Source organism: Symphalangus syndactylus, chromosome 5 (assembly GCF_028878055.3).
Source record: "Symphalangus syndactylus isolate Jambi chromosome 5, NHGRI_mSymSyn1-v2.1_pri, whole genome shotgun sequence".
NCBI classification, from domain to species: Eukaryota; Metazoa; Chordata; class Mammalia; order Primates; family Hylobatidae; genus Symphalangus; species Symphalangus syndactylus.
Window position 1 is genome coordinate 149,186,182 of NC_072427.2, and position 20,916 is coordinate 149,207,097.

General features: G+C 47.6%; 1 protein-coding gene across 1 annotated transcript in view; it reads left to right on the forward strand.

Annotated features, from left to right (window-relative positions):
• ANO2 (anoctamin 2) overlaps nucleotides 1-20,916 on the forward strand; it is a 363,933-nt gene that overhangs the window by 116,364 nt on the left and 226,653 nt on the right. Inside the window, exons 7-9 of the mRNA XM_055281012.2 lie at nucleotides 535-590; nucleotides 1,810-1,851; nucleotides 8,339-8,403. Of these exons, the coding sequence (XP_055136987.2) occupies nucleotides 535-590; nucleotides 1,810-1,851; nucleotides 8,339-8,403 (163 nt within the window). The remainder of the gene's footprint in view (nucleotides 1-534; nucleotides 591-1,809; nucleotides 1,852-8,338; nucleotides 8,404-20,916) is intronic.

The window sequence follows — 20,916 nt, forward strand, 5'->3', positions numbered from 1 at the left end:
GACTCCCAGGGCTCTCCCCAGACCACATTTTGAGAACCACTGCCCTATTGCTTCCTGCCCACTTCAGGGATATTATGGTCCAGGCGGCAGATCAGTCACAGCGAACACTGCCTTGTGAAACAGCAGGAAGGAGCTCAAAGTGCAGTCGGATGCTCTCACACAGGCTTTTATAGATCATGATTAAAATGATCCATATAACCATTCCTGTGCGGCCATGGACACAGAGATTCTCACCTGATGGTGGTGGAAGGTTATTGGACTGGAATGACTGGAATCTTTGAAGATAGGAGGAATGTGAACTTTGAGACAGCATATTTGATATTAAAACATAATCTTGTATTTGGGGAATGAAAAAATATTGTTCTTATAGTAAGAACCAGAGCTTGGCAAAAAGTTCTAGCCTGGATGATATAGAGGAGGATGCAGTGATTCTCAGCTGGGGGGGCATGTGAAAGTTTATTTATCAAAAAACAAGGGTTAAGTTGTGAAACGCCTGCCCCAGAGTTACTATTTTCACCTCCCTTTCTTCCATAGGTATTAACTCTCTGATCGCAAACAATATCTATGAGGCTGCCTACCCTCTTCATGATGTAAGTACTATTTTCGTCAGCATGCTCTCTGTAGTCTTCAAAACGTTGAAAACCACAACTTTTCAGTGGCAATGAAATGGGTGAATACCTGCAGGGTGAGGCAGGAGTGAATCATGACATTAAAATACCTTGGCTGACCCTGGACCACTCATTGCTGACAATAATCCCCAGTTTGATTTTTGCCAATCATCTCAAACTGTCTTGCCAGTGATTTCCCCAGGTGACAAAATAAACTGGGCTTTGTTTGAGCTTTCCTTGTACTCCCTAGATTTATTTTTAGCAAAAGTGTGACTATACAGATGTGGCATGAGGTGATTAAAGGGAGGAGCTATTGATGAGGGTGGTGGATGGTGGTGGAAGGAGACTGAAAGGCCTGAGTAATCCCTAACCTGGACTGTCAGACCCTTAGCTGCCTGAAAGTGATATTTTGGATGTGAGAGTTTTGTGCAGATATGAAATTCCTCCTTAACATGCAGGTACATATTAACGAAAGATCATTATTTTAAAAAAAATTTTTTTGAAGAAAATCTTTCAGAATTCCTTGTGCAATGCTTTGGTTAAGTAAAGAAAACAGAATGACTGTAATGAAAGCTTTCTTTGACTGGAGATAATGTTATGAACATCCCATGATACAATGCAATGGTATTCTTCAAGACAATTTATGAGAATGTAACTGGTCCTTGAGCTAAATGCTCCATGGCTTCACTATTCATCAGACTGGTCAGGTCTTGGGCACCTGCCATGCAGTAGTGCCATTTGAGACTGCTGAGGTGGGGCTCCCTGACTGCCCAGCAGGAATTTTTCAGATGGCAATCTTCTAATTCCTGACATATTTGCAGTGGCATATGCACTGCTAAGTTCTGCAGTTATGGACAGAGTGAGCATGTCATGGCACAGATGCTTTTCACGTGATGGGCTAAACCATTTAAAGTCTGGAGCTCTGCCATTGCATTGCTATGAGGGGGCATAGACTGATCTCTGAAGTGTATGAGGGGGCACATCTTCGTATGAGAAGTTATCCCAGGAAATGTGGCAAGTGTTGATGGCTAAGAAAATGGAATATCAGCCCCTTATTAACCATGCCATGCTTTTGACCTTCCTTAAATGGGAATGAAAAAAAGCAGTGTTATTAGAAAATAAAAAAGAAAATCCTTTCTCCTTTGGCACCTGTTTCTGGTAATTTCATTGGCTTTATCCAGCATCCCTTTTTCTCCCACAGGGTGAATACGATAGTCCAGAGGACGATATGAATGACAGAAAGGTAAGCCTGCCTCGTGCAGCGTCCTGGACTTTGGGCATGCGAGACTACGGGTGGGTGTGGAAGTGGCTTGAAGTGTCTTAGATGTTCTCTTTACCTGCTTATCTACTTTCCAACAATTTTTCCAGCTCCCCACTTTCCCCCACCCAGGTATTTGGAAATGTGAGGGTGGTTGCTACTGCATTTAGTGCCTGGAAAGCCACAGTGCCAACTGTTCTGAAATATATCCAGTGGCCCTCCACACACAGCCCTCACCCCACCCTCCCATGGCAAGAGAGCAGCAGTTGAGAAACACTGGCTGTCCAAATTCCTTAACTGATAGATGCAGAAACGGAGACACAGAAGCTTGAGCACCTTGGCCTAGATCACACAGCCACAGGAAACAGAGATGGGGCTCGGAACACCTCTAACTCTCAAATCCAGGGCTCTTGCTTAAAACGTGATGATCCATGCCATTATAGCTTTTGGAGGGTCAACTTTAGGTGATTCTTCTTTTCTTTTAGGCAGGCAGGTGGAGTATAGCCACTCCCAAATTATAGATGAGCAATCTGAGTGTGAGGGAGGCTCAACTGTGCTTTGTAGTTCAAGAAACTAGGAATTGGAGATTACAGTTAGGAGAAGGAAAATGGCCCCAACCTCTTCAGTGGGGATGCACCGACGATCCCCTTGTGCCATCCTCCTGCTGGCTTCTCCCCACCTTCAACAACTCTAGTGAGCAGAGGATGGTGGGCGATGGTGGGAGGGATGAGGAGCTGAAGCTCAAGCAACTTCCCTCCCCCACTCTATTGTCTGGAAAATCATTCATGCCCCAAGTTGCCTTTTGAGCAGGCTTCTTTTTATCCTGCCTATTAGTCCCTGTTATGAAGTGTTAAGTATTAAAAACATAAAAGGTCTTTTCCAGAAATACTGCGGTGATTGCTTACACATGTCCCCTCTCTGCCTGCCCAGGGAATCTGCTGTAGTATTTCGATGTCTTAACCTCATCTGTTTTCTATCCGATGCTAATAGTCTCCGTGTTTAATTTCCTGAAAAGTCCCGCGTCAGATTTAAAGGAAAAGGAGGAAGCATGTCTTGCCACATCTCACCTCTCTCGCCCAACCATTTTCTGTCCTCCTACTCTCTAATTTTTCCTTCCTTCCCTTTAAATGGTGATCATCATCCATTGCCTGCCTAAGAAAACAGGTGGTGACCCCAGACTGTCTAGGATGATTATGGAGACCAGGAACACACAGCAAGTCATAGGAGAGATCAGTCAGCCTTCTGTTACCTGCACTAATGGAAGAAGTAATTGCAGACTATTTACAATATATATGTTGTAGATGTAAAAATATGTATTTGTCTTTAGAAAGATATGAAATTACTGTTAACCACAGCAATGCCTTTTAACAAAAAATTTTCCCATCAGAAAATGTTTCTCTTTGGCTGATAAAATGAAGTCAGGGTCCACTCCACCTGGTAGAATAGGTGGGAACTAGGAGGCAGGGAGAGCCCAGCCAGGATGGAATTGCATCTCCATGGATAACTCCCAAAGTTGATGTCAGAAAGATGCTTCGTGAAGGTGAACAAGTCTTTGAAGGACAAGATGACCCTTTCTTGTGGCCTCTCTTTGGGCTTGCTGGCCAGTCTTGGCGATACCTAGCCAGGAGAGAAGACTGGTTTTAATGTCCCTGAATGTTCGTGAAGTCAGGACTAAAACCTTAGTGTCCAAATCCCAGCTAGTGCTGTGTGGTCATGTTGACACAGCTTCTTCTGTTAAGCAAGAGAGATTCTCACAATAGGGCTAGATTTGTTTCTGTAGTTTTAGTGGTATGTAGGTGGTGCCTACAACATATCCTGAAGGAGAAAGAGCAAAAATGCCCAAATGTGTGCTGCATATTTATTTGTTTTCATTATATTATAACTGTCAAGTGTTCTTCGAGGTGGTTGCAGGAAGCATTTTGCTTAGGTGCAAGGAAGGACTCCCTGCATTTGGAGCTGATGGACATGGAGAAGGCTTGGGAGCTGCAGTGTAGGGTGGCCTCTTTGGGGCCTCTAGGGATTATTTGCCATGGTGTCCCAACCTGCCCATCCTGCCAGCACCTGGGTGTTCCCCTTCACTCTTCCTTACCATTTGTGGCTGTTCCCATGTTCTCCCCAAGGCCCAGGCTCATTGCAGGCAGATTCTAGGCAAGCCGAGAGGCCCTAGAGAATGTCAGTCCCCCTCTCCTGCAGCTCACCTGGTGCTATTGTGCAGTTTCCATGACTCAGCCCCACGTAGGGGCTGGAAGTCTCTTTCCCCTCCTGGAGGGTCATTAAGAAGAGGCTTCCTCCCTCTTGAGAATAAGGATTTCCTGCCTTCCTAGAAGCCAGGACAACCGGAAGAGGGAGCAGCCTGGGAGTAGATGGGTCCCTCCTGGCTTCCAGCAGCTGCCTACTTCCCCATTTGCCAAAGCTGCCTAGTGTCCTGGAAATTCCCAGAGAAGTGGCTGTCACCATCTGCTCAGGGCTGCCTGGCTCCCACTGGCTCTCTGTGGCTTCTTCACCCACTTACAGGGGAGAACCCAAAGTAGAACTTTGGATATGACTTCCTTTAGCATTCTGGAAACCCTTAGTCGTGGATTTTCCAGCCTTTGCAGGTGGATGTCTTCCCGAGTGGATAGTTAGTAAGTGACCCACTGAAAACTGTGGAGAGAGTCACTCCTGCATTTTAAAACTTGCCTTCCTGACAAGAAAGGCACTTTTCTTCCTGGTTTCAACTGAGGATTCATTTTGCCATGCTGCACGACGTTCATGTTACTTTATGGAGAAGGTGAGACCTAGAGAGGTGGAGTTACTTGCTAAAATGTTCAAATAGGTTAGTGTAGCATCTGGGAGTAGAATCTAAGTCTCTTCCTTTCAGGCTGTCCCATCCCTTGAATGCCTCCAAGGCGGCTACAGCATCTTTCTGCCTGTCTCAGGTCTAGCTGCTCTCTGAGGAGCTTGTGGCCTCAGAGAGGGCCATGAGTCCCACACACCTTGATGTTCTCTGGCATTGCAAAGGGTTGTTGCAAAGGGTTTTTAACATTTGAGTTCCTTTATAGTCTCATGAAATCCTTAAATTGATGACCTCTGTCAAATGTGATCCCTGAGGAGCCAAACTTGCTGCTTCTGTCTCTGATCCATCAGGTGGGATGGTTCCTGCTGTAAAGGCTTGGGGCAGACAGACACATCTGGGATTACATCCAGGGCTCCGGAATCAGGCACTGTCCATTAAGAAGGAGCAGTAGTCCCTCCCTGGTTTATTTGCTAGCTTTGCCAGTTGGTGAAGAGAGGACATGGTTAACCTCTAAAGGAGAAAATGGATTCGCTAACAGCTGCATTAGAAGGCTCTAGACTCTGCAAGTTTAGAGGGACTGTTACGCGTCTGTGCTTTACCCACACCATGCTGGTCCTTATGGGGCAGGACTCCAGCGTGTGCCTCCCTTCACCCTGACTGCTGGTCCCTTCTGGGACCCTGCAAGCTGCAGTTCAGCATGATCCACTTGCTCTTAACTATGTGTGACTAAACCTTCTTAAAGATTGGGAAGGGTCTACAGCACTCTCCACCTCCCTCCCTGCCTCCCCTGCAGGTGACAGAAGGCGTGTGAGCTGGCCTGGACATCCAGGCATAATTGCTGCACCGCCTCCCAGCTTTGGTGCTCTGTCGCTCCAGCTGTCTGTTTCAGGGGCTGCCCGATCACTGCCTCCTCTGTATGCTTCTAGCTTTTCTGTATCAAGCTCAGATAGTTCTTTTGGCTCCTCCTCATCTATATCCACAAGCTGTGAATATATCTTTGTGCTTAGAGGAGACCATGGTGAGAGAGGGACTTTCTGGAAGTCTCTTTCAGCAGATCTGGGATTCAACCAGGGAAAAAGCTTCTGAGGTCAGCTCTCAGTTGAGGCCATACTGGATTCCTGGGACATTTTTTGATTTTGCCTTCAGGGCAGTGGCAGATAGGTGTTCTCAAGCTCAGGTTTTGGCTGGACGTATGACTTGGGGAGGAATCTGCTCTGGAGGTCAGAGCCTATGAGGCAGACAGTGACGTCCCGTAGCTCTCGAGGGGGTGCCCTGCCTGCATCTGCTGATGCAAGTATATCTCCCTTTGGGCAACAAATGATGTCACTATGACAACCAGGTGTTGGAGAGCCCAGGGTTTGCACTCAGGGGAGGGAGTAGAATCTCAGGCAGTAGAAGCACCCAAGATGTGGGAGGAGGAGATGTACTAATGAGAATAAGGTTAGGTTAGCCACTGCCCTGGGGTGAGCAGGAGCCGTGCTCATGGATTCAGATGCTCCTCTGCCTTCATGCACTGAGTAACCCCTTTTTGTATCTGGGTTTCCTCCATTGCAGGTGGTGGTAACTGCTGGTGCAGTTTGCCCTTTCAGGGCCTGTGTAGTTTCTGGTCCTGTTTTGCGGTTGCTGGAAGACATTGTGACAATAAAAGTCTATCACCCTTAAGCAAGAATGCTGGTTCTCATTTCCATTTTAATATCATGTCTTTAAAGATTCTTAGGTAAACAGGATGGCTCCCTGTAGGGCTGATGTTCAGATGGGCTTCCGAAGTACCCGATTAGAGTAGGTTCTCCTTGACAGATTTCCTCGTGAGTTGTGTGTGATGTGGTAGGAGCATGAATAATGTAATAAAACAGCAGCTGTATTATAAATCTGTCAATTCTAGACATACAATCTGATACATTGTATGATTTATTGATTCAGCGTGGATACATAGATGAGGTCTAATGATCCTTTACTGAATGATTTTATTTACTGGGATTGATACACAGGTTTAGTGAGACACATGCTAGTCCTGCTAAAGTTGCTGCAGAAATATTCCAAGATGGCCTGGCCTGCGGTGTTTGGTTTTGCCCCTACCCCTCTCCTGGAGCCACTCTTGTCAAGGTGATCAGTGACCTCAAAGCCACTGAATCCGGTGGCCACTGCTCATCTGACCTGACCCATTAGCAACGTTTGACACAGCTTGTCATCTTCTTTTGTTTGAAATCCTTTCTCCCCTTGGCTTCTTGGATGCCACACACTTCTGGTTCTCCTCCACATCACTGGCCGCCCCTTCTCTCTCCTTTACTGGTTCTTCATCACCCTCTTGACCTCTAAATGGTGGCGTGCCCAAGGCCCAGACCTCAGGCTTCTTCTATATTTACTATCTCTTCTTTGGCAATAACATCCATCATTTAATGATTTTACAAATTGCCTCGTCTTCAATAACTCTCAAATGTACTGGACTCTTCTTTGAACTTCAGATTTTTATATCTAGCTGCTCACGATGCCCCTGGATACCCAAAGAGCGTCTCAAAAAATGCATCCCCAAGTGAGCTCTTGATTCCACCACCACTAACCTGTCCTTCCCACAGTCTTTCTCATTTCAGTAAAAGGCATCACCATGACTCAGTGGCTCAGGCCAAGTTCTTATTTACTCTCATCCCGCATCCAATTCAACAGTAAATCTTATAGGCTTTACCTTTAAAATCTAAGCAGAATCAACTAGTTCTTACTATATATCTGCTGCTGCCCCCATGGTGCAAGCCATCATTATCTCTTCCCTGGACCATTCCAATAACTTCCCTATGCCTCTGATCACTCTCAGTCTGTTCTCCACACAGCAGCCAGAGTGAGCCTTCTGCAATCTCAGTCAGATTGTTTCGCCCTCTACTGCAAATCTCCCAGTGGCTTCCTTCAAAATCCAAATTTCATCCAGTGTTGATACAAAGATTTTAGCATGGCCTGCAAATCCTCAAGTGATCTGGCCATCCTGGTTCTTTCTGACTTTGCCTCCCAAGTTCTCCCCGTGCTCACTCTGCCGCAGCCACACTGGTTCCCTGTTCTTCCTAGGACGTGCCATATGCACTTGCCTTGGGGCATTTGCACAAGAACAGTGTCCTGCCTGGGACACCCTCCCCGCTTCCTTTGTGTCTCAGCTCAATGTCACCTCCTCAGAGATGCCTTCCCTGGCCATCTTGTCTACTATAGCACCTCACTCATCTCCCTTCCTTCACATTCTACTCCCTGACCTTGATTAATTTTTCTTCATTAAGATTTCCAAATCTTATCTGTTTATATGTTTATATTTATCTCTCCACACCAAGGTATAAGCAGACTGTGGCTTACTGCTGTATCCAGTGTGGGGACAGTGCCTGGCACATAAGGAGATGTCAATAAATACTTGTTAAATGAGTGAATCATGAACATTAGGGCTCATTTTGCTGGACTAGGCAAGACGTGGGAATAAAGAAGACGGGGTTCTGCTAATCAGGTGCAGGACTGCCTCAGAGTGTGATAAAGTTCATCTCTATTGTTTGGGGAAGGAGAAGCCAGTTTCCATAGCCTCCCAATTCTGAACATCTCCCCGTGGATGTCTCATGAGAATTTCTTAGAAGCTGGACTTTGGGGATAAAAATCTGACTTGTTAGGATGGACAAAATCAGGTGAAGTTTCCCATCTCTACCTCTAACCTGTTACCTTATTTTCTTTGTTTAGCTGCTATATCAAGAATGGGCACGCTATGGAGTGTTCTATAAGTTCCAACCTATTGACCTCATCAGGTAAGTGGTGGTAGGGAACTTTTGGAAGTATCCTGGAGATGCAAGTCCTGAAAGATGTTTCATAAACCTTTTGACTCTGACAGTCTTTTGCTCAAGTGGAGGGATCTTCTTTTCTGGCTTCTATGATCCCTTCCTCTGTGTCTCATGGGCGGGGAAGCAGCTGGGGACATGGGAGGGACATGGAGGCTGTGTGGGGCAAAATATACCGTTGATTGATAGACCATGACCTCCACCTTGAGGTCTTCAACACTGTGGTCTCTTTCCCTGCCTGTTCTCTGGGAGGGGTGCATGGAGCTGTCTCATTTCTTTTCGTTAGTCTTGTCCTAGAGAAGAACCTGGATGAAGCTGATTCTTGGGTTATGCCCAAGTGCCAGTGTTGATCCAGGAAAGGGTGGATTTGGCAAATCACATGGGGAATATGCTGGCTGGCCTGACAGAATGTGGACTTTTTATGGCTTTTCCAAATTAGAAGGGAGAGAGACTGGGCCCTGGGATTCCTCCCTTCTGTGTTGTCACAGAATGATGTCCTGTTTTCTGGCACCTTGGACATTTCCCCAGCTTCTGTTGAACATTAGTGAAAAGTCCTTTGAAATGACTTACTGGAATGTCGTAGGTCTGACTATTTTAAAATGGGTTCAGGGCTCTAGAAACTCAATCTTCTGGCTGGAATGTTGGGCGGCAACACTGTGAGAGCACTGGGCTGACAGTCTGGAGACGTGAGTTCTGGTCAGGGCCTGGCCACTAAGTGCTACCATTTCTTTGGGCAGGCCCCAATTCCTCTTTGATCTTCAGGGTCCTGGTTGTCCTAACTTGGGAGGCTGAGCTGAGGGATCTGTGAGTTCACATGGTAGAATGTGCTCATTTGGAAAAGACAGGCCGCTGGAGCCTGCAGGAGGAGGCTGCTCCATGGTGGACTCACTGCCCTGCAGTCACCTAATGAGCTAATTAGCGTGAGAATAGAGCGTGTTCCTGGCTGGCTGCCCTGGGCTGGGATTGTGAGAGGGGCAGCGGCCAGGAGAATCGAGTCTAGAGAGAGGAATTCCAGCTTCTTCTTGGAAAGAGAAAGCTGCATGGAGGCCAGAGTTTGGGCAGCTCACCTCCTACACAGAGATGCAGCGGCCCTCCCAGCGGACAGAGCTTGGTTGGTTGGATGTCTCTTGGAAGCAGGTGTTTGTTCCAGCTGAGGACCATGAACCAAGGTCTTGGGTGGGGGAGCAGGGACATGCGGGGCCTGTGACCGAGGCGCCTTCACCCCGTTTCCTGTCCCCTGGCTGCCTTTCATGTGGCATGGGCCACCTAGATTGTTCTCTGGGCGACACCAAGGCTGATCATTCCATTCTTGGTGGGCTTTGATCTTTCTCTGGATCTCAAGTGGCCACCCACTCTGTCGCCTGTTTTCTCCAACTACTCATTTGTTTTTTTTTTTAAATATGATTAAAAAATAAAAATTCTCCTTACCAGAGAGCCCTATCTTTGCCCCCAGAGACTTCAGGTGACTCACCGCCAGCTAAGTGGGAAATGGCTCCAATATGCACTCGGTTTTGGCCACCAAAGCAGCCTCACCTGCAGGGGAAGTATTGCCTTTGGAGTGGAGCCCTGCTCTGGGGCCTGGCGGTTCCTGAGGATGGAGAGCTCAAATCTGTCTAGACAGGGCACGGTGTACTGGAGCAGGGCCGGAGGCTGTCTACAGCTCCTCACAGATCAGATGGCCCAGAACACTCCCACGGCCCCTGGGCAAAGCCAAGTCTTGGTCAGGAGGGAGAGGAGGAAGGAGCCTCAGGAGAATGGGACGCTGGGCAGCAGGTGTGTGGGGAGCCAAGGCAGAGGGTGGTGGTGGTTGTCATCCCAGTGGCATAAGGAACTCTCTGACCTCAAGAAACTGTTGGAAAGGGAAGTGGTGGAAGGGCTGGTGGTGGGGAGCACTAGGGGCAGAGGTGGGCAAGTACCTGGAGAACTTGTAGAGAGAAATGTGGGCTGGAGCATGCAGGGAGCAGCTACTTAGACTCAGTGAGCACACCAAACTCCTCATTTTACGCTCTTTTACCAAATGGTCCCAACTTGCTTTCCCCGATTCTGTCCAAGTCCTCTCCTTCCTCTTCTTCATCATGACACACCCCGAGACCTCAGTAATCCCTGACTGGCCTCACTCTCACTTCCCACTCCCCAATCTAACTCTGAGTCTTGGGGATTCTTCTTCAGCACCATTTCTCTCTTTTGCCACTTCCTCTCCATCATTCCTCCCACCTCCTGTCAGGGCCCACCTGCCTGCAGAGTCCAGCCCGTGGCTCCCTTCCTGAGCCATCACAGGCCCCACCCCATGACAGTTTTGCTCCATGACTATTTACTACCATGCATGGCACCCTCCGTGTGCCTCGCGGAGAAGTTGCCCTCATATGGTCTGTGTTGGAAGAGTGACGGAGCAGGGGAATCTGGCACGGGCGGAACATGATAATTCATGCACAGGCCTGGCCAAGGTCTTTCCCACCCATTTCTTTGGGTATTCAGCTCCTCATTTTTAGCGCCGAGCTTCTGTTCCTCCTCTGGAGCCCTGGTGCTCCTCCTCTGTGCCAATTGTTTGGAAGATTCTAAAACCTCTGTGTAAGCCATTGAGAGCTCATGGGGCGGGAGACCTGTTTGTATGTGGAAGGCCCTGGGACTAGCTCTCCTTCCCCTTCCGTAGGCCTTCAGGCCTCATTTTGAGTCTTGGGGTTTGAGACACCGTTCCTGGATGTTGAAAGTCGACAGAGGGGAGGCAAGACGCCTTTTCCTGCACCCCTGGCCCCTGCCTCCACCCGGCTGCAGCGTCATTCGTGCCCAGCAGGCTGCACTGTGAGACTGCTGATGGCCTCCAGCCCCGCAGGGCTCTCCTCCCGATCCTGCCTTTGCTCTGGAGACTGGGGCCTGCAGGCCTGAGTGTGCATGTGAGCCTGTATGAGAGTGTTTGAGTGTGTGTGTGTGTGAGTGTGAGAATGTGTTAGCGTGAGAGTGTGTCTCTGTGTGTTGAGTTTGTGTGTGTGTATGTGCAAGAGTGGCTGTGTGTGTGTGAGTGCATGTGTGTGTGTAAGCGTATGAGAGTGTGTGTGTGCCAGAGAATATGTGTGTCTGGGAGAGTGTGTGTATATGTGAGGGTGTGTGTGTGAGTGTGAGCGTGCATGAATGTGTGAGTGTGAGCGGGGAGTGTATGTGTATGAGCGTGTGAATGAGTGTGAGTGTGTGCGTGCATGTGTCGGTGTGAGTGTGAGTATGTGTGTGTGAGTGGGTATGAGTGTGTTCATGAGTGTGTGTCAGTGTGAGAGTGAGTGTATGTGAGTGTGTGCATGAGTATGAATGAGCGATTGTGTGTGTGTGTGAGTGTGTGTGTGAGAGCTCTCTGGAAAGTTCCCTAGGGAGGTATCCAGCAGGAACCTCGATGAGTGAGTGCACCCCAATCCAGAAGACCTCCTGGGCACTTCCAGCCAGCAGCACTTGTGCCCTGTCAGAAACATGCCTTGTGGCTGATAATATGAGGAGTGACTCCTGAGCTAGAGTGAAATGGCTCTTCTAGTCCTTTAGGGAGCTGGAAGAGGGTCCTCACAGCTGGAGGAGGACATTTCTGCCTGCACTTCTCTGGTTCAATGCCCTAAAACCCAGGAGGAAAACAGCTCTTATTTTCTGGGAAAACTTGGGGCCTTGGAGGCCTTTTCGATTTGTACAGGTCTGACCCAGTACTAGTCAGGGTTAATCTGTCTTTTTACTAAAATTAATATCTGCTCCCAGGCTGATTTTCTTAGCTTGGACGTTTTGATACGAATGAGACAAAACAATAGGTCTTAAGCATCTTCTGAGTTTGATTTCTCTTCTGACTATACTATGCTGAAGCTTACGTACAAAAAGTTTATTCTAAAGCAGCTGCCACTGCCTGCCTGTGACAGCAGGGGAAAGAGAGGGTTCTAGAACTATACTCAGCTCAGAGGGATTGCAGCCTGTTGACCTGTGGGAGTTCACCAAGGGGATAGTGCATGGGGAGCTTCACTGTACCAAACTAGGCCTGCAGTCTGAAGAGGAATAATGGTCCCTGCTCACTCCCACCTGTTCCAGGGGTGCTCACTTCATGAGTGAGGCTTCCTGCACTTAAAGTCAGGCCCTGGGCATGAAGCCCACCCATATGGAAGCTCTGGAGTTCTCTTAGAAATGTCCCAGCTTGGAGCCTTGAGATAACGGAACAGCTTCCACGAGGATCTGAGAGTGATCTCTGTGGGGTTACCATTTCAGGAGCCCTTGGGTGGCACTGTGCCCCAACCTTGCTACACATCTCTACCAGCCCTCTCTACCCTGACATGCCACGAATGGGATCTCCCTCCTACTGCAAGGCACAGGTCACTCTCCTTGCCAGGGTTCCCCAGCACTGCCACCAGAGACTGTGTGGTTTGATCCATCCCTCCTTGTCTCTGGGCTCTGCTTCCACCCTCCTGAACTGTGAGCCATCTGAGCGCCCCCTGGAGGGAGACCGAGGAGGCCATGTTCTTAGGAGGCTTCTCAGCAGGCCAGGCTGGGGAAGGACTGGCCAGGCCACAGCTGGGTTAGAGGAGGGACTGGAGGAGAGAAAAACGTTGATCAATCCGTGATTACTTATTTCCTTAGCCCTGCTGCTTTCTCCTTGATTTTTCTTTGGGATTGAGAAAGGCAATTCAGCTCGACACAATACACATTCACTGATGCTTACAGTGAGCAAGTCTCTTTGCTTGGCAGTATGGGGAGGCGCAACAACGATGAAGGGAGAGCTTATGGCCTTTAAGATCTAGGAGTTATGTAGGGAGACAGATGTGTGCAAGACAGGATATAGTGAGGGCTCTCAGGACTATAATAATGTTCAAACCTATCAGCATGGGATCACATTTGAAGAGTAATTGCTGCTAGAGGAGTAAGACAAGACTTCCTGGAAGAGGTGGCCCTTGAATCAGAAATGTTGCTTTCTGAAGGACGACTGAGGTGAAAGAGTGTGTCTTTATCACCAGCCTGGACTGCCCTGTATAAGGATTTATAGTTTAGCCTGATATTAATGACTGAAAATCACATTGACTTAAAGCCAGATCCTTCCTCACTGTTGATTGGGAGTGGTGAGATGAAGAACTTGGCTTGCAGACCTTGTCTGTAAGGATTCCCTGCCAGCCTGGCCCAAGTCCCTTGCTCTGCCCCACGAATTAGCAGGCAATCCAGGGTTGGAAGGAAATGAGGCTGGATGCATGAAGTGAAGCTAAGGAGAGATGACACGTGGGATCAGCACCATGGCATTTGCACGGGTCTTATCATTTGATGGTTGGGTTTAGCTGGAAAACATTTTGCAGCCTGGAAGAAAATAATACCTCATAGGCCTGAAGACTATTCTTCCTTTACCTCTGAGGGTGTGAGAGAAGGGTAGACAGAGAAAAGCAGCAACAGCTGGTTGAGGTGAGGCAGAAACAAGGATGATTATGTTCCATGCCATCACATTCTGGTCCATTTTATAGATCAGGATATAAGTCATGCTGTTAATCCCATCAAGCTGTGGAAAAGCTCTTCCCCAGTCTCCTTTCTCTCATTTCCTCCATGGAGTGCCACTCTCCTCCAATTGTACCCTTTCGGAGGGTAGGCTGTTGGTCTTGTGGTTGACCAATGGAAACAGGAGTTGGAGTACAATGCTATCAGCTCCAGTTCAAGGTGGCAGCTAATGACTGTGTTGGTCTTCTGAGGGTAGCCTCCTAGCCTCACAACAGCCTTCCAGAGATGGTGGCTCCTGTTTTAAACTTTTCATCCTCCTTCCTGTCTTATCAGCCACATGGTATGGATGGTGGATCCCAAGGCACCAAGAGGCTCCACAAGTTTCCCATGGCCACCTGGAATTCCAGGGCAGAGCTGGGGAAGGAAGGAGCTGTCTGGCACCAGCTCATTGCTTCCTTGATCAGCTTATGTCATGCCCCAGGGAGGAAAAGCTGATACTAGTCTGAAAAATATGACAAGCTATATGTTTGTGCTGTCTTGGCCCTGTTGTACAATAAGCTTTCAATTATCCAGGACCTCTGGGAACAAATCATAGCCTCACAGAGGCAAATGAAGCTTAGAGGTCAGACAGTTGGATACCTGGCCCTGGAAGGAAGGAATGAAGAATTTTTCTTGCAGCATATTCATCTAGCAAATGCCCAGCCTTTGCTTGATTTTTCTTGGAATAGGGAGCACCTTATCTCCGGGACAGTTTGTTTCTGTCTTGGGCATATCTAGCCCATAGGAAGTCATGAAACTAGAAGGAAAACTGCTGATTTCCCTCATTTTGGTCTTAGTTCTGCTTCCTGGAGCTGCACAGAACAAGTATACCCTGTTGTATAGGTCAACCCTTTAAATATTTGAAAATAACAATTGTGTACGCAACAGTGTTCGTATACCTAAGCTTTCTTTCCCACACCCCAAATATTCCTAGGCCTGTCTGCATTTTCATATCAACGTGTGTTCCCCATACAGCCTATCATCGTGATCGTCCTTCTTGGGACTCACTGATGGGGTAACTTGGAAGAGGAGGAGCCTTACATACACCTCGCTGAAGCAGTTAAGCCACCACATATTTTGCATTATCCAGACACTGGTCCTGGGGATACGGAGATGATGTAAGCATGACCCCACTCCCAAGGAGCTTGAGTTCAAAGTGAAATCTCTATGCTTGCAGATGACCACTGGGTTTTCTGGGAAATAAAGGGACAGGCTGATGGAGAAAATTTATAGAAAGTAGCTGTGAGGCTGTAGGAAAACAACATATGGAAAAGATCACGAGGGAAAATTGGCCCTCGACTAGCCATTTGTGATGATGGGCTCAGAGGTATCAGCTATGCATCAGGCAGAGATATTTGGGGATGATTGTAATTCTTTCTAGAAACATCAGTGTGATGTGATGCAGCACCACAGACCCCTCAAATTGTCAGAATACATTTTAAAACCAAGCTAGGATTACATCACTCAGTGGTTTACCAAATCGTGGTAAAACCTCACATGTGTCTGACTTAGGTCATCACACCTAAAGAAAACATAACCAGGCTGGAACTGTTTCACAGAAGGAAAAGTAATGTGACAAGGATTTGGAGAGGCGTCTTTATAAAGTCGGACTTAAACAAGTAAGAATTCCCTATTCTCAGAACAAAATGGAGAAGGAGTGAGGCTGACAGTCAAAAGATGGGTAATGTGCCTGTGTATGTGTTCATCAAACCCTGACGCACCTGCCCAGGGACATTCCTTTAGACCAGGAACAGTGAGTTAAGAGTGAAAAGAACTCAGTTTTACCTCCAGATTTGTTTCCAGTTGATGTAATATTTGGGCAAGTCATTCTCTCTTGAGCCTCAGTTTTCTCAGCTCTGAAATAGGGATGATAGCACCTGTGCTACCTGCCCACGGTATTACTGTGAGGATTCAGATGAAGAGCGGTACTAATACTGTGATGATGGCTGTAGGTCTAGTTAAATAAATAAAAATTTATCGACTCCCTGTGGGGGAAATTATAATATTCATTAAAGTGGTGGAATTTCATATGGTTCCTTAGCTTAAGAGCTTTGACAAATACTGTATAATCACATTGTATTACTGTAAATCAATGCACTGTATGCATTTTCTGTCTGTGACCTCTGTGCCTCACAGTGACCCTGTGAAGTGGGTACTGTTATCTTCATTTCACAGGCAAGGATACTGAGGTCAGTGAAGTAAAGGCTTCCCAGAGCCACAGAGCAAACTCATCTGGAATTCAAACCCAGGCCTGTCTAACTCTAGAAACTTTTATTTTTTCACAGTACTCTGTAGCTGAAGGTGCCACAGAGTTCCATTCAGCGGATGTCAGGCTAGCTGGGGTTCCAGCCCTCTAGTGTTAATCCCTTCAATTATCCATCTCCCAGGGAAAACCATGGTGTGTTCTTCTGGTTTGGGCCGCATGCTGACCATAGTCAACCTTGGCTTATGATGGGGCCATCTTTATGAACATCCCTCTTTGTGCCTAGCAGGAGTAACGTATCACTCTCAGGGCCTCTGTTCAGCAACCCCAGAATGCCATGTTTTTGATTTTTCATTTCTATTTTTTATGATCTTTTTTTTTTCTGACTCCTTCCATGTTGTCAGATTGTCAGCTGTCACTTCTTGCTTTTGTCAACTGAGTAGCTTCTGTTCCCAATTCTAATTTACTGCTTTGTCTCAGTTGCAGCTTCGGCAACCAGACACCCAAGCAACTTAGCACTGTGCGCAAAGTAAGACGCTTCCACAGTTCATCCTGGAGTCTGGCTTCTGTTGGGTGGGGAACTTGTGGAGGGTCTGCTTTTGTGCTGGAAATGTCTGTTTTTGCCTCCCAGTGAGAGTGAAATGATGTTTCTGAAGTTCAAGGGGCCTCAGCAATGGGACTAGAGTGAGGATGCTACAGCAGGGGGCCCTCACTATGAAGAGCTGTATTTTGCACCCCTTTGCTTGTTTGGGGATGTCATGAAAAATCCACCCTATGAGATATTTTTCTTAAAAATAGAGCTCTGAGTCTGTTAACAGCGCAAGAGTCAGTCCCTGCATCAGGATCTGCTGAATGCAGAGCTTTGTACTGGGTGTGGTGCTGAAGCCTCAAAGAAGGGGGAAAATGGGAGCTTGAAGGGCACTGATGGGACACAAGGTACTCACAAAAAGGAAACTTCTCGGGTAGGTCACAGAGCTGTCAAGTAGCTTCCAACAGGTAACTAATGCACAAAGCTGTGTGTAGCAGTGCTGGGCAAGGTAGGGAGAGGCTTTGAAGGGCTTAGTAACTGGCCTCAGGGCAGCAGATTACACAAAGATGAGACTTATGAGATAGGTGAGTTTTAAGCAGGACGCAGAGATTTGAAGGAGGGAAGAAATATGGTTGGGGGATTTACAAGAGTGGGATTTAAGCATTCTTGGTCAGGAAATGTTGAGAAAAGAGACTTGAGAAGGGGCTAAGGCAGAAGAATGGCTGAGAAGAAAGCACCAGGGCTGAGCTAGACAAGGGACATGATGGTGGGGGAACTTCAGGAGAGGAGCTCAGGTGGTTGCTCTGGAATTGAGGCAGGTGGAAAAACAGAGGGCTTAAGGAAGGGTTTCAGGTCTCATTGTATTCCCAGCTGGGCAAGTAAGAATGGGCACAAGGAGTTCCAGTTCTTCCCTCATCTCTCCTGGGGAGTCTCTGGGCAAGTCATTCAGCCCCTGCAGATCTGTTGAAGTTTCTCTCCCTCTAGTTGCATCTCTTCTACAAAATCTCTAGGCTGCATGATAGCAGGTGCAGTTCTGTCTGTGGGAATCAAGATCTCAGGTAGACCTGAGGGACTGATCTTGCCTTAGAAGGAGCAAGGGGATTGGCATCCTGTGAGTTACCAGGGACACGGCTCAACTGTTTGATCCTGGGAGCCACTGTTTGACCACGTGTCCCTGGAACCCCTGAGCGCCTCAGTCCTAATAATATTCCCTGGAGTGATGTTCTCCACCCACACCACATGGCTGTGTAACCAACATTAACAGAAAACGTCTTAACACACTGAATAACATCAGCGGAACACACGTTACAACAACCACCGCAAGATAGCTAAATTTAATTAGCCCGGCATGCCCAGGCTTTTTGTACAGGCACATGCCTCTGTTTTAGAAACGGAAAACCACAGTATTTTGTGGGTCTGGAAGTCACAAACATAAGAAAGGAAAAAAAAATACACAAACCTTCAAGATCCCTGCCTGGGAGACTGCTGTCTTCTAGGACCTTCTTGGGATTATCTCAAGGTCTTCAAAGATGTTGACAGTTGGGTGGCTGCCAGGAATTACTGCCTGCCTCTGGCAAATTGGTTGGCTCAGCCGTGAAGAGACTGGGGAGCTCAGCCTTAGTTACTCAGCCTGCGGCAGGGACTCGGGAAACCCTCAGAGATGTAGGCTCAGCCTTACTGGTTTCTTTCATAGAGTCCACGTTCAACTGAACCTAGTTAAGAGACACAGAGAGGGGATCGGAGGACTGGGATTTTTAACTTTTCATTTGAGCATTTTAGTCTGGATGAGGGCAATGGTATGATTTCCAGCTGTCATCAACTCTAACAAAATGGCAGCAATTCCTTAGGCTGACATTCTGCCCAGTCCTCAGCCCTGGGGCAGGAAGGCAAGCTGCATGGCAGAGAGAAGCGAATCAGCCATGTACTAAGAGTGTCCCTGCCCTACTCAGAGGCACTGCATCTCCTGAAAGCCTAAGCTGGTGCCTCGCGTAGATCTCTCTTACTGTGCTTCTGTCCCTCTCCTTTTGTTCATCCTGCAGTGATCTCTTCTTTGTCCAGTCCCGTGAAATCACATCCCTTTTAGAAAAACTAGCTCTTTCGACTTCTGTGGATTAAGAAGGTTAGGTCTCCGATGCTCTGGCAGCTGGCTAGCAGCATCAGGAGCATCTCTATGGGGACCATGTGAAAGAAAGAGAAGGCAGAGCCCCCAGACTCAGACCTCTCAGCATCCAGGTGGGACAAAGACTTGATGTTTTAGGAAAGAGATTTAAGAAATATATAATTCAGGCTGGGCATGGTGGCTCACGCCTGTAATCCCAGCACTTTGAGAGGCCGAGGTGGGCAGATCACCCGAGGTCAGGAGTTTGAGACCAGCCTGGCCAACATGGCAAAACCCTGTCTCTACTAAAACTACAAAAATTAGCTGAGTGTGGTGGCAGGTGCCTGTAATCCCAGCTACTCGGGAAGCTGAGGCAGGAGAGTTGCTTGAACCCTGGAGGCAGAGGTTGCAGTGAGCCGAGATCATACCACTGCACTCCAGCCTGGGTGACAGAGTTAGACTGCGTCTCCAAAAACAAAAACCAAACATATAATTCAGTTCAACTTAATCTAGTCTATTCATCAAGCGCCTTCTGTATGCCAGGTACTGTATTAGGTGCTGGAGTTAAAGTGATGAACAAGATAGATATGGACTGATGGTGGGCAGTTAGATAATTTATCATCCTACTGGGGACACTTTTTCTAGTGAAAGTGAGAGCTATTAATAATGATGTTGTGTGTACTAGTTAACTATTATTACATTAATGTTGCATAACAAACCATCCCAAGGTCAGCACATTTTGCTTAGATTCAACAGCTTCTGGGACACATTCTGCTCACAGAGACTCAGCAGAGCACAGGAAAGAAGGAAAACGTGAAGTACTTCTTGCGGCACCTGCTGACATCACATTTGCTAGCATTCCATTGGCCAAAGCAAGTCATGTGGCCAAGCACAAATCCATGGAGCTGGGAAGGCTAGCATAGGACTTAATATTTACTGACACAAATCCAGTCTGCCACAGTGCAACGACAGGTAAAAGGCAGGACTGTCTTGGGCACATCTGAACCTATGGTCCAGCTGGGTCTGGCCTCACAGAGCTTATGACCTAGCAGGGGAGACTGCGTAGTTAACCGGAAGTGTGACACAGATTACTAGAGAGGAGGACAGAAGTGTAATGGGAATGGAGATATAAGGCCATCCCACCTAATTGGAGATCTCCCTGAGGAAGCGACATTTAAACTAATAAGATTTGCTGGATGGGTCAAAACAAAAATGATCCAGGCAAAGATGAGGAAAATAATGACAACAGCTAACAGTTAGATGCTTGCTGTGTGGCAGGCACTGTTCTACCCCTTGGCATTTGCTAACTCACAACACCCCGTCGAGATAGATACTATCATCCTCATTATACAGAAGAGGAAATTGAAGCACAAAGAGATTATTAAGTGGCCCAAAGTCACATGGTTGGTGAGAGAGGTAGGATCTGAACTCCTGAGTCTGGCTTCTCCACCATGTGTACGCCCCACTGCTGGGGGAGGGCACTGGGATGCTGGAGCTTCAGCTCCGTAGTGGAGGTGCTTGTGGGGAGCCAGGTCATGGAGGAGCTTTTGGGCTGGTTAGGGGTTTTGGACCGTACCCTAAGGAAAGGGTACATCATTGAAAGGTTTAGCTTATGTGAGTGCCCGTGTGTGGGTGGTGCTGGCATGGCCCATTGTCATCAGTTGAAGGATCAGGGGTTCTTCTGGCTGGGGCACTGGAAAGAAACTGGGATTGTGCTTTTTGTGTCTAACAGGATGGTTTCCTCCTATGTGCCCTTTGACCTTTAGAAGGACTTGTGGGCAGCCTGGCCATCAGGACTCTGAGCCCAGAGCCTCTTTTCTCTTCCTCTCCTCATCCCCCTGACATCATAACTAACCTATGGTCTCACCAGGTTGTGCTTCAGCGGACATGAGGCATCTCTCCCTGCTCACCTATGGTGGCTGTGTTAGTGGGAATGTGAATGACTGCTGTGAAAGTATCGCTCAGCCTATACTAATCAAGGACCAGTTTACCATGCCCTTTGTGTGCATGATCTAATTGAATCGTCATGGTGACTCTATGAACTTGGCACAATCCTGGTCCCCATTGTTTTCAAGGTGAGACACAGAGTAGACAAGTCACTTGCCCCAAATCCCAGGCAGTTTGACACTAGAGCCTATTATCTTAACTGCTTTGCTCCACTTTAGGGGAGGCGGAGAATATGATCGG